Consider the following 14294-nt stretch of genomic DNA (forward strand, 5'->3'; position numbering starts at 1 on the left):
GACATCAGAAAGCAAAAATATTCCTACCTGCTGGCTGTTGAAAGGTTGTATCAGTTTGGCAGTACCAATTTCCTAAGCAAGTATCTTTACTATAAATACTATCAACAGGTTCCACTTGTTCTGATGCTCTGGTTGGGAATAACAATGAATAAACAATACAATGCTTCCCCAGTTAGACTGAATGTAAATTCACACTTTTTTTTATAAAGTATTTTTTATTTTTCAAGATACTGCCCTGAGCATCTTAATACTAGTCACTATGACAGGAGAGAGTTTGAAAGAAAAAACACCACCACCACCACAATAATGAAAGAAAGCATGACAAAAATATAATAGTTACCAGAACCAGAAGTATCTATTATCAGATATGCAGTGTGGAAAGACCTGTCCACCATGCTTTCAGTACTTACAACTTCATGATCTATTTTTCCTATAGAAGTGGGTTCAAAATGTTTAAAATATTGCTTTACCTGAGGGGTAATCCTCGAAGCTTCATTCAGTTGTCTGGCCCATGCTGAAGTCCCCAACTCTCCTTCCTCTTCCTTCACAGACCTACCTAAAGAGAGGTTCAACAAGCTTCAATTTTAAAATCAGTAACTAGGAATAAAGTTAATTATACATTTGAATGACTTTAAAATTAAAACAAGAAAGAAAGGAAAATACAATGGAAAATATTTCCTAGACACAAAATAAAAGTTGTCAGAGCTGCTTGGTTCTACACACTAAATAGGAAAAACAATCTCACAGTATAAATACACCTAATTAAAGATCCATATAGCACAGTAAGAAGGTCAGACAAATATAGTAATTCAAATTCGGAAGTACTGATGTTGAAGACAGCTTACTTTCCTCTTTACACTACAGTTTTCTACCATGGCTTTGTATCATGAGGAGTTCATACAAAGATGGACATTTAATTTTCAGGTATTATTGACTCCATTGTTTCTAAGCACTGATGTGCTATTCAGGTACGACGTATGGAAGATCTATGCTGACAGGCCTAGAGAAGTAGTGTCCAGATTGAAAACACATTTACAATACAGTTAACTTGCAAAATTAAGGGTATCTCAATACATCAATTTAATTCAAATTTGGAGAGACCAAAAGGTTTTGCAAAACCTGCTAGCTAAGAAGCGGAGTTTCATCTTCTTCACCTGCGGAGTTTGATACATGTACTGGGTCCAGCTGGAGCAGATTTTTTTTCCTAACAGTCCATATTAAGCTATATTTTAGATTTGTGGCTAAACCAGTGTTAAAAACACAACAAAGTTTTTGGCTGTTGCTGAACGGTGTTTGCACAGTGTCACTGCTTTCTCCTTCCCCACTCTGCCCCCTGCAGTAAGTAGGCTGGAGGAGGCAAGAGACTGGGAGGGGACACAGCCAGGACAGCTGACTTGAATTGGCCAAAGGGATATTTAATATCATATAACGTCATGCTTGGCAATAAAAAATGGGGTAGAGGAAGCGGCTGGGGGAAAGGCAAGCTTCCGAGGTAGTCATTGCGTGGAGACTGCCTGGGCATCAGTCTGCTTGCAGAAGGTGGTGACTGCCTTTGCACCGCTTGTTTCTTTTCCTCTTTCCTTCACTTACTACACTGTCTTTAAGTCACCCCATGAATCTTCTCACTTTTGCTCTTTCTGTTCTTGCCCCTATCCCACAGGGCGGGGGGAAAGAACAAGTGGCTGTGTGGGTGCGTAGCTGTTGGCCTCAGTCAGCCCACCACAATTCTGAAACCCTGATATTATGTTTTTCATAAAGTTACAAAGATGGAAAAGCACTGTATGTGTCTACGTGGTTTGCTGGTTGGAGGTTTTTTGTTGGTGTTGGTTTTGTTTATTTGGTTGGCTGGTTGGTGGGGTTTTTTTAACAGCTTCAGTTACCAGAACACCACAGTCCATGACACCACATTAGGCTTTCCTGTTATCCATGTAAACAAAACCCAACATACTATATTTGTTCTTTGAATTAGCACCCTGTTTGTTGGTGGGGTTCTATTTGTTTCACATCAGCAAAGCTATAAGCCTCTTCCATTTCCCTCTCAAGAAAAGAATTTTCAAACATAATGACTCTCTGTTCCAGGAAGTGATTTTGATTCCTTTGAGGGGATTAGTGTTAATGTTCTGCTGTCTGTCATTCCCAAAATGAATTTAACAGATGTATGTTTTCCACAGACATCAAAATGCCACTGACAAAAAAATTACCTCTGAATTCTCCTCTTCAAGATTAGATTCTACTTTAATGCACGGCATTCACAGTAGAATTTCAGGAGTAAAGCCAAATTTGCCTTCCAAAGACACATGAAAAATCACCAAGCAGATTCCTATGGATATCTAAGTAACACACATGCCATGAGAGCTGCAAGCATGATGGTTCTGTCAATCTTTTCTGAAGACTACACTTTCAATAAGGAGACTACACTTTCAATCTAGCCATAACTTTGCCATTCTTGTAAGGATGCCACATAACTTTTAGATGACAATACTTAGAGACGATGTATTCCGATGACCTCTCAAGCTAAGCTTGTCCCAGTTTTCAGAAAAAACGTTTACATTTTATAGAAAAACCAAACCAAAGAACACACATTTTTAAATGCTGATCTGACTTACTTAAAAACTTAGTGACAAATCTAAAAGTTTAAGTGCTTATTCTGAGCAGTTTGTCCAAGAGCAGAGCGCAGCAGTGTCAGTAGTTCAGATACCTACCACATTCTGTTGTTTTGTAGCTCTGAGATGGCTGTCTGTCTTTATGCCGACTCCTGGGGTAGCTTTTGTGTTCCTGAAGAGAGGTTCTTTTATCTGTGCAGTCTGTGCTTTGAGTATGACCTGGTAAACATGTAGTATAGTGCAATCCTGCCATAGAAAGCATGCCCTGAATAGCTTCTTCTTCTGTACTTGTCGAGGTAGGACATTCCCTAGAAAAATAAAGGGGTATTAAGCAGTTCAAAACAGAACCCTAAATTTCTCTGAAGGAATGATTTTTACATAGGTATGAAGCAAAGCCCATAAATATGTGTGAAAAGGTCTAACTGTTTATAAAGAAATGCCTACAACGTGCTTACTTTTTACTGGGAGTTTCATTTCTGGATGGCTTCTGGGTATTTTGACAAAGGTGTCTCGTGACCTTGGATTCCTCTTTGAAATTTGATGTTACTTCCTGTTTCTCTTCATCACCTGAGCTTTCCGACTCCTCTGTGGAGGAATCCTTCTGCTGAAACAAGAGGAAACAGTACGCAGAATGGTCACCATATGTCCTAAATAGAGATGCTACCTTAATTTATGCTAAGTAAAAAACGCAAAAGCTTCCAGGTCCAACTTTTTTATATATATTCAGAATGCAGTTAATTTGAATATAGCAACTGAGATGCTACACATCCAAATTTTGTAACATTGAGAAGTACACACTCCAGCAATACAGAAAGCATCTCCAAAATCCATTTTCTTACAGAAATCACTACACACATTAAACCATGCACAAATTATTGTATTATCTTTAAAGAGAGCACTGATTATTCCTGTCTTCTATATTCAAAGTAGAGAAAAAATATGGAAATATGGTTCCAAGCAGCAGCCAGAACTGATGCCTATTACATACAACGGGACATATCCTGCCCCAAGTAACTGTTTCTGGTTCCTGCTCTCACAAAAGAGAACTTTCAGCAGCAGCATCTCTCTTCTGAGTGACAGAAGCTCTCAGGTAAATCCAGAACACAGCGGGAACAGAGACATAGCAGCTGTTGCCTCTCTTATAGTGGCACAGCCTCATTTCATGAATGAAAGGGCTTTTCAGCTCCTGCTGAGATTACAGCTTGTATGGGCAGGAGCTTCTCAAAGGTGGAGCAACCATGTATGACACAATATGCCTTCACCTGAAGCAAGAGCTACAATAGATATGTTCCATCTTGGTAATTTAGACCAATCGACTTTCAACATGTACAGAGAATGCCCCAATTTTTTTTCAAGTCAAGAAATATACATGACATTCAATAAAAGCATTGAAAGTGGAAGATCAGAACATGGAGGAATCATAATCCTTCAAGACTGACACCACTATCCCTATCATCAAAAACGGAACTGGAATGAATGAAGTGCATTGTATCACCATGGGATGTTTTTATACAATAGCTTCATTCACAAGAGCAGCTTATTAATCTTTGACACTTGGAAAGCGACACAAATGGGCAATTAAATTATAACTATGACTCAATGTTAGTAATAAAGCTATTATCGTGTTTTGTTGAGATCATCTTTGGTGCAATATAAAAACATAGAAAGGATTTACAGGAGCTACTGAGATGGTTCATTTTGAATATATCATTACAAAAGACAAATTAAACAAGCAGAAACATTATTCCATTAGATACTATTAGAAATTAAGAAGCAGAAGGATATAGAAGGAACTGAGAGAGTAAGTGGTGTTAACATAAAACATTTCACTCAATGACAAAGTCATTCAAAACTGGCTACATTCTCCTGTGAAGAAGAAATATATCACTTCTGAATAACTATTGATTCTGTTTCTTAAAAAAGGAAACCTGCTGAGCCAAAGTTGCTGACAATGCAGTTTAGGAAACCAGAAGAAGCCACATCATGAAGGTTTCCATCACTTATTCCAACATCTAGATAAGGTAATGACTGAAGACAATAAATATTAAAAACAGATCTTGACCACCATGAAAAAATTTGAAGACTTCTTCTAAAGTCTTATAATAGGCTGATGATTGAAAGAAAGACCAAAGCGTTAGTTTTCCAGAAGCACAAAACAAAAATTTGAGGTAATCACTCCACCCTACTAGCATTTTACTTCTATCCAATTAAAATTGTAATTAGTAAGTCAGAGCACAATTTTGCAAGGGAAAAAATAATTAAAAATATTTGTATATACATATGTACAGTTCTAAACACTAAAAGTTGTAATACAAATAGATGTGTGTAAACATATACACATGTACATGTGTGTGTGTGCATTTATATTGCATTTAGTTGTAAAGAAAACACTACAGTCTAGATCCTCAAATGGAGGGTTCCCATTTGTTTCAAATAGTCTAAAACAACTCAGTAGAATTTAGCCACTTCAACTTATTTAAATAGCTGAAGGCCTAAAAGATTGTTTCCATTTAACCATGCTCTAAAATCAAACTGTGTGGTAGATACTCATAATTCTAAAGATGAAAATTAGACTTGTTATGGAAGAAATGAACAAAACAACTAGGATCTAACTTTTCTCAGACTTTGCATGTCCCAGAGCAGGGCTCATCCTTTGCCAGCCCCACTTTAATGACAAGAAAGATCCTAAAATTTAGCTCAAGACATCATATCTTGTCATTTTCCTCAACACTAGAATAAATGAAGAATGAGGAAGAACGGTAAGTTTGCGATAGTAACTTAAACAAAAATTAAATACTTTGTTAATGCTCTTTTGACACAAACTTTGACCAGATAAATTTGAAATCAGTGAGCAAAATTACATTTAATTGTTTCATTAACTTTTGTGACTTTTTCTAGCTATACCTGTGTAGTGCAATCAGGCTCAGATTCTTCTGAATCAGAAATATCAGAGTACTCTGAGGATCCATTCCTGAGTTCTGATTTCACACTTTCAAAGAACACTGAGGAGAGAAAAATTAAAATATAAGACCCAACATTTATTACATACAACATTTAACAATTCTTTTGGAAGTAAAGAACAAGGAACACATATTTAGTTTTTAACAGTCTGTAAACAAAAACATCCACATACTGATCTGGTTCACAAGCCAAGTTTGCTTAAAACTCTAGTGAGTTGCCTGCTGTTGACCAATAGACTCCTCAATCAGCTCACTGGATGAAGTCAGAGGAAAAGAAATCAGGTGCAGTAGGAGCATATTTTTTTTTCTCTCCCATAGAGCACATACTCACAGATGGCACCTTGGGCAATTCCTGCTTTTGATTATCAGCTAGAGTCAGAGAAGTGGCTCTCAGAAAACATTAATTAGAAATAATCTTCAATATTACTTTGTCTTAGACTCTTTGAACCTGGAATTTCCTTGTTTAAAAATAAAAGCAGTTATACAGAAATGCTAAACATGGAAGTCAGAATATTAAGTGATTTAAAGGTAAAAAAAAATCATTGCGTTACTTGCAATTTTACTTTTACATCAAAATTTACTGGCATATTCTCTCTGTTTTGTGCTACTACAGAGCTGCCAATCAGGGGTCAAACTGCAGACTTGTTAAAGACAATTAAAATATTACTGTGATGATACACAATATACTTGCACTGGTTTTCATCACAGAAAGACGTGAAAAGGAAGAGGAGGAGAAGAAATACCAACCTTAGACATGCTTTTTGCTAGTAGTAAGATAAAGTACTAATCAGAGAATGAAGTGTCAAAATAGACATCAAAAACACTGGCATATGACAAAGCAATCAATCAAATCATCCACCTAGTCCACACGGTTTACTTTTTTAAGTGCCGAAAGAACTCAAACATGAAGTAGCTGAGCAGCTCTCAGAAGCATGTCCTCTTAAAAGACAGCATACGTCCCAATCAACCACGAGTAGGAACACATTTGCAAGTGTTCAGAATCCAAGGCTCAAGGTCAGTGGGCTGTATACCTGTGTCAAGGCTGCTGGCAGAAATCTTGATTAAGTACCAATTTGTGAAAGACTACAGTATGCAGTTTAACTAGCAAAAGGTTTTTGGAGAAAAAAACAAATAGAATAAAAAATTCATGAATGTGTGTCAAGAAGGTAGCAGATAAAGAAAGCAACATATTTTTTTCAAGTTTTCCAGTACTTACAGTTTCATATAAAACTATGCTGAAGCCAAACCAACATTTTAACTTTACCTCTGGAATGAAGACAAGTAAAGTTAAAATGTAGGTTTGGTTTCAGCATAGTTTTATATGAAACCACATAAACAGAATGCAATTCTTCATAATCCATTAATTATGCAAGCATAAAAGATGCGCCTGTAACCCTATATACACTGCAATTCTAGCAGGATTTTGTTCCTATTGTAGACTGTGGCAAAGCTCATAAATAGGCATCAAATATATTTCAAGGGATATTATTAATTTCTAAACACTGCATAAGTGGAAATTATTTTTAGAGTCAGAAGAAAGCTAAGAATGAGATAGGTTGTCAGAAAGTGAGTAACATGAACAGCTGAGACCAAAATCTAGAAGACTAATTAAGATAGTATTAGAAAGAACTGCAAGGAATACCCAAACACAGTAAATGAGCACCACCACCACTGTATATGAAGGTAAGCTAAATAAAGTAATGTTCAACATATGACAATAAAATGAATATTCTAAATTACTGTTGTTCGAAAAAAACCAAGGGATTTCTGATGATAACTCAAGTCTTCAACTCATTTCAAAAAGGCAAACCAAGATTCTAGGACAAGCCACTGCATGCATGATACAGAAAATAATACCATTACATAGGTCAAATGAATTTTCCTTTGGACTACTGCCTTTTTCAAAGAAAAAAAGTGCTCCAAACTTAGAGACAATTTAAAGGAATTAAGGATATCTAAGTATGCTCACATGTGGAGCTTCAGATCTTAGGCAAAAATTAATGTGTAAGTAACGAACCACAATTTGAAAATAAACAACCTTCATCGTGAAGGCTCCTCAGGAACTTTTCTTCTGTCTTAAGGAACTGGAAAATTCTAATTATTAAAATGAAAAAACTATTAAGAAGAAATGTGAGTCTTCATATAAGAAGGCAAATGATTCCACAAGACAAAAAAAAAAAAAACCCTGGACATGTAAATAATTAGTAAAATATACAGATTTATAAAAGCAGTGCTAAATACAGAGCCTCATACTTCAGAAGCCCTCTCACCTTCTCACAGAGATTAACTGATGATACCCTACTAAGAGGGACAAATTATTTGTTATCTGCCTACTATCTATATGATCTAGACTGAATGGCTAAAGCCACCTAACATTACTGAGACATTCCTGGTTCACCTGGGGCTGCGTACTAGCACATATGACATAACACACTGTATGAGCCTCAGGTTCGATCCAGTCTGGCTATGCCAATATTCCTTTATGTGGCCAAACCGTTGTCCATTTTTACCACTTCTTTATTTTGCAAACTCTGTGCAAAAATATTACTGTAGTTTTCTCACCCTTCCCTTTCACATACAGATTTCAGATACATTTACTGATCTTCAGAACAACACATCATGTATTATTAGGACCTCTCATTTCTTCATCCATGAATGTGATTTGTGATTCAGATTTTTAAAAATTCAGTCTAAATATACAAATTGGGTTTCGCTTTTTTTGTTGTTGTTTTTGTGAATTACCTTAGTAATTACTATTGTTACTTTAAAATGAACCAGTCTGCCCTCAGGTGAAGTTATGGCTCTGCATGCTTCCAGAGACTGGGAGGAGTATTCCAGAAATCAGGTGAATGAAAGCAGTCAGCATCTGTGAGATCAGGCTAAACTACTGTGAATTCCAAAAAATTTCTGAAATCACCTTCCCTTCATCCATACAAAGTAACTTGCTCTGTTAAGCACAGCACTTGATCTTTGTCTCTCTGATAACACTGGCTCACCATTTAGAGAGGGGATCTTGGCATGACACACAAAGCTATATAGAGCTTGATCTGCTTAAAGGCATCTCTCTGTGGACATGGCCTCTTGGCCTAAATCCCAATAAGAACAATGGAAGGTAGCAGCTGTTAGAGAAACAGGTAGTTCCTTTTATGAAATTATCTACAGAAGAATATCTTTTCTCTCTCTCTCTCTGTAGACCTTCAGTGAGGGCAAAATAATTACATGTAGGTGATCTTTGACAGGGAAGTTTGAAGACTTGCTTCCATTAAAAATACTAGCGACAGTCCTGAGTACTCAGTTTCTGGAAGAACAATCTCAACATTGACTTCTAATTGTAAGTACCTTTCTTACATTTAGACACACACTGCCATATTCATTCTGTATCAAATAAGAGCAACAATTTTGAAGAAAATCTGCACCTCCTCTGTATGTTTTAATCTTTGATTCAAGTATAGTTTCATTAACTTAGTTTAATTCTGAAAGTGAAAAAACACCACACATGCCTAAGCCTTCACTCAACAAGCTCTTTGCCTTGTTGGTTCATGAGTACCCAAGAGGAACCTCGTTCCTGTGCAAATTTTTAATACCGTCCTCTGTGACCTTTTGGAAGCACAGTCAACAGGGATTACAAATTGCTTTGTTAATAAAAATAATTAAATATTTTATACAGGCTGACAATGGACTCAGATGTTACATATTGTTATGCAGGAAACTAATGGAACTGTAAGTCTCCAGAGGAGTCTCGTTATCTTTTAAGTTTTCACCTCAGTTTCCTAATATGTACCCCCATAGCCCTTGTAAGATCTACAGTGAAAGGATAATTAAATTGAACAGCTATGTCAAGGACCAATTTGTCACTGCGCACATAACAGTGCTATTAAAACCAGGCACTGAAAATAGGCATTCAGTATTGATACAGTACTGATCACTGTGTGATTGGCACTGCTGAACACTTGGCTTGAGGCTACAGAAAGACCAGAAAAGATTAACTCTTAGTGAAGGATAGTTTAGAGTAAAGTTTAAAGGTGAATTTTACTTTTCAACTCTACCTTGTTAGCTTCTTCAGTAGACACATAATATTTGACAAATGTTTTGTTGTAACTTCTAATATTGCTACTCTGATCATTAGTTTATCCTCTTGATACTTTGGTAAAATTTCAGTCAGATTTCACAATAGATAGATCCCCTTCAAGATCATCAAAATGTTCAACTGATAGGACTTAGAGACAAGCTTACTGTTCAGTGGTTTCTGGGCATCTGAATTCCCTTCTCCTTCAAGTCCTGAGGGCTGGTCTTCTACCTTAACAGTTGTCTTTTTCGACCTTGTCCTGTCATCTTCATCTTCACTATCTGCTGTGTAAAGACTTCGATCTGTAAATGGGCGTCTCTCATCTCTGTCTCACAAGAAAAAAAGTCATGTTATTCTTACAAACCTGAAGCAATTGTTTTCCTTTCATTATTTGCAACATGCTCTTGTGATACAACAGTGACGTTCTCTTATGCTTATCTCTTCATTCCAAATTGTATGTATTTCCATTTTATTCCCTGTACAACTGTCACTTCCATAAAGATGTGAAGTTTTACACCAGAATGTTTTTAATAAGACTCACTCTAATAGATGGATACAGAACAACCCTTTCTACTTTGAAGCATACCCTTCAGTACAAATCCAACTGAGCAACTGAATGAAATGCTGTAACAAAGGAACATGCAAAGCATCTCCTCCTCTTCATTCCATAACCGTGGCTCCACTAGGGGACAGCAGACACAACAGACAACACATTCCTTCTATATTCCTAACATGAATCTTACTAGTAAAAGGGAACTTAGAGCTTCACAAATAGAAAAGAAATGTTATTAACTATTAGCATGCTCCAGACCATAATGACTAGGAACAAGTGATCCACACACAATCAACCCTTTGTACCTAATTATTCTTCCATTTGACAGCAGAAGGCGAAGATCATTGTCTTTTGTTCGCCATTCAGGTACTGTAGAAGATGGCTGAAACGGCTTGTTAAATCTCCCGTTCAGTTTCGAGCTTGCTGTATCCTAAAGAAATAAAAGCAATGTTGCTTATTATTTATTTGTATAAATTCAATTGTTTTTTCTGCACTTCACAAAAGCTTAAACTCAGTGCCAGGATGGTTACCTTCCTGACAACCAACTGAAGAAAGCTCAGACAAAACATGTTTGGATATAAAAAACAGCAGACTGCATCTTCTCCTTCCTTGAATCATCTATACTCTCCTGAAGCATCTGTAACAGCTACAACTTCACTATTAATACTCCTTGTGTGTTTCCTTGGAGAATTATCATTGTATTCAAAACAAAGAAATACCAACAGAGACAGGCAAGATGCAATCAGGGCTTGGAACTGATAAGGCAACTCCTGGACTGGGTATCTGATCCCTTGAATTCGTATCCCAGAACTGATTTGTAAGACAGCAAAACATTAATAATGGAAAGTAACTTGCCATAAGCAGAACTTTCTTAGCTCAAAGCAATTTACGTTTGACACATACTCTGAAGCAATTGGCGATATGTGCCAAACCAGGAACATGTAAAAAAAATAATGCTGTTTTACAAGTCAATACTGATAGTGAACAATATATTTCTACATTAAATGACAATGACTAACACTCTTCACATTTTATTTTAAAAAACTGTTTATAGCAATGGACTGCACAGGTTAACTATTTGTGGTAAATATTTAGTTCAGCTTCTTGACTTTGGAGGCTAAATGAATGTCTCTTGTTCATGTCTTATGAAGATCAATGTAAAGACCCAAATCAGTATTTCTCCACTATGACAGTCCATCCTGCCCCAACTAAATTTGTCAGCATTTCTTATTCCCAAAAAGCTACTTATTTCCATTCTCTCACTCCTTCTCCCATTTCTACTGCTGTTTTTTGAAATAAGGCTATCAAACCTGAAAAAAAAAAAAAAAAAGAATTTTTAAAGGGACTACATTTCACTCATTCACTCCATGATACCTTTGTAATATGACCACAAAGTCCACAGCCCCACAATGGAGACCAAAGGCAGCCTTAGGCTTACTGGTAGGGAGGCACAGTCAAACAGGAAATAGGAACATGACCAAAAAACAAGGCTAATCAAATGACAGTAACTGAACTATGAGAAACAGCTATCTAAAAACATATAGAGAAACAGCCTGGCTCAGAGCCTCACCAAATCAGGGTTTGCAAGTTCCCTTTTCCTCACAGAACTGATTCTAAGTAGCAATGGATAGCTGCAGCAGTCCTAATTCAAAAACTGTAACACACAGCTCCTCTGAGCAACCTGTTCCAGTGCCTCATCACCCTCACAGTAAAGAATTTCTTCCTTATATCTAATCTAAATCTACCTTCTTTCAGTTTAAAACCATTACCCCTCATCCTATCACAACATGCCTTTGTAAACAGTCCCTCTCCAGCTTTCTCATAGGCCCCCTTCAGGTACTGGAAGGCTGCAATTCCTATCAGGAAAACTCAAAAGCAAGAAACGGAAAACAAGTCTATCCATGTCTGATATGACAAAGAGTAGTAGCCTATATTCTTATGCATGTTAAAAACTTTTCCCTTTCAACAGAGATTAGAAATCTACTCTGGTTTTGTTTTTCTTGCACATAACGATACTTGCCTCCTCCCACGGTGACATCTCCAGCCTTTTCAGTACCTCTCTGGTGTGGAGTTCCAGGATGTCCAGATTAGAAGGAGTTTTGGTAGCATGGTCTCGCAGTTTCCTCACCCTTCGTCTGGAGTGGTGAGGGGAAGTTGTTTCATGCAAAGACCGTGAAGTTGGACACACACCAAGAATTCCCTGAGTTTTAACTAGTTTGCTGTTTTCCTCCTTTAATTAAAAACACATATTTTAGAATAGTCTCAGAGGAATAAATCCACATATTTAAATGCTGCTTCTTATTCCTCTAATTAAATGTAAATTATAGAAATAAAATTGTTAGACCTTTCAGAGAAGTACTACGTATTTCCTATGGATTTGATATACAAAGCTTAGCTCTACTGCACCTCTTTCCCATTTGAGGCTTTTATACTCTCCCAAAATAGTAGTACTAACACCAGAAGTTACCACCAAAACATAAGGTTTTATTCATGAAGGCAGCATAGGGTAGACATGTATTGCACTCAACAGATTACACTTCTCTTCAGTTCTCAGAACTGTTCTTTCCACAGGCAAATGTGAGAAATTTTTGAAGAATCAATATTCATTAAGGAATAATTAGCAAACCACTGGTATAGGAGGGGAAAAAAGAAAGAAAAAACCCATTGACTATGTAACAGTGACAAAACGTAAGAAACAGCGGAAGAGATGACAACTGGACCAGAACTAACAAACAAGAGGGTAGGAGAATGGAATATGCACAGCATTTCAAATTAAACTCTTTAACAACAAATTCTCAGTAATTATTTTAAGTAGTTATAAATGAAAATGTTTTAGAAATACTAACCTACAAATAATTTCACCATTAAAATATATGTATTTTTTTAATACATAGAACACCCTCACTATACATTTTCTTCATCTGAAATACCCATAACTTAGTATTGCCAACAGCTTTCCTCTTGATCCGCTATTATTCAATGAATGTTAAACAAATCAGAAGGTGAATACGGTCAATCAGAAGCATAACTACTACGGAATTCCCTGATTCAAAGTTGGGTTTTTCAATGCAGGCTTATGTAGGGTTGCCTCTGTTCTTACCTCTACAGAACGAATCACTTTTGAGAGCTCTTTTATCAGATGCCCAGGCCTAATGTTGTCTGGAATTTCAAAGGCATGTTCTGTTACAAGCTGTATGCAAAGGGGGAAGAAAAGATACTTAATTCATTTTTTCAGGTAAAAGCCAAAGTAATACTAAATAAACAAATCTACAAGGAAAAAAATTGAAAGGAAAAAACAGATTAATTTCTGTAATAATGATTGCGAACTGCCAGGACAGATACACACACACACTGAAGCTTCCAGTCCAAACTTTAGAAGGCAGCAGACATCCCTCGGTGTATCTAAGAATCCCAAGAAGGGGTAATACAAAGCCATACTGACAACCACTTAATTTTTTTTTCCCCTCAGTACAGTAATCAGCTTCTTTTTTTCCCTTTAGCATGGTCAGTATAGAACCACGCTTCAGAATGACCTTCAAAACAGCTAAAACCTAAGGGAATTTTACTCTGGCAAAAATTTAATCCGAAGAGCAAATCAAGAATAACAATCAGTAACCGACATGCAGATTTTTTTAGACAGCTGCCTCCCATTTCACTTTTAAAAATTACGCTCTTAGCTTATTTAGAATCTAGTAGGCTGGAGAAAGCAATTAAAAAAAATCATTCCCTATAAACAATTTAGGAAGCCGTAACAGTTTATGCTCGCTTTAATACCTTGAAACAGTTTCAGAGACAGATTTCATATATATATCTCCAGTCTGAGTAAGTCCAAATACTCTACAGTTAGATGTAGTAAAAAAGGTTTATTTTGTATGTACAGTTTAAATGTGCCTCAAAACACTTTCAGTTAGAATTAAACAGACAAAACAGCACTCACACATAGATCAGAATGATTGACATTAATTCTGCTATCCCTTTAATCGACTACTTAAATGGAAAAACATCCCACAAACACTTTCTGCTACCCACATTTCAAAAATGAGATTCAGCAGCAAAATTATTGCTAGAAGTAATTTGATACTATATGTGCATTTCATTGAACCTGGCTTTCA

At 36.5% G+C, this 14294-nt stretch overlaps 1 protein-coding gene across 3 annotated transcripts in view; it reads right to left on the reverse strand.

Moving 5' to 3' along the window:
- Positions 1–14294, reverse strand: part of KDM7A (lysine demethylase 7A) — a 70964-nt gene that overhangs the window by 9449 nt on the left and 47221 nt on the right. For 2 of the 3 annotated variants that reach the window (XR_008575415.1, XM_054812755.1), the window contains exons 11-18: positions 13283–13372; positions 12203–12412; positions 10488–10612; positions 9797–9954; positions 5508–5605; positions 3059–3207; positions 2699–2911; positions 471–552 (exon numbers count right to left, since the gene is read on the reverse strand). Coding sequence is in view for 2 of the 3 variants with exons in the window: in XM_054812755.1 (XP_054668730.1) it covers positions 471–552; positions 2699–2911; positions 3059–3207; positions 5508–5605; positions 9797–9954; positions 10488–10612; positions 12203–12412; positions 13283–13372 (1125 nt within the window). In the remaining variant the exon portion in view is untranslated. The remainder of the gene's footprint in view (positions 1–470; positions 553–2698; positions 2912–3058; positions 3208–5507; positions 5606–9796; positions 9955–10487; positions 10613–12202; positions 12413–13282; positions 13373–14294) is intronic. The other variant, XM_054812756.1, reaches the window with a different exon arrangement.

The sequence above is a fragment of the Grus americana genome, chromosome 1, assembly GCF_028858705.1.
Source record: "Grus americana isolate bGruAme1 chromosome 1, bGruAme1.mat, whole genome shotgun sequence".
Lineage (NCBI taxonomy): Eukaryota > Metazoa > Chordata > Aves > Gruiformes > Gruidae > Grus > Grus americana.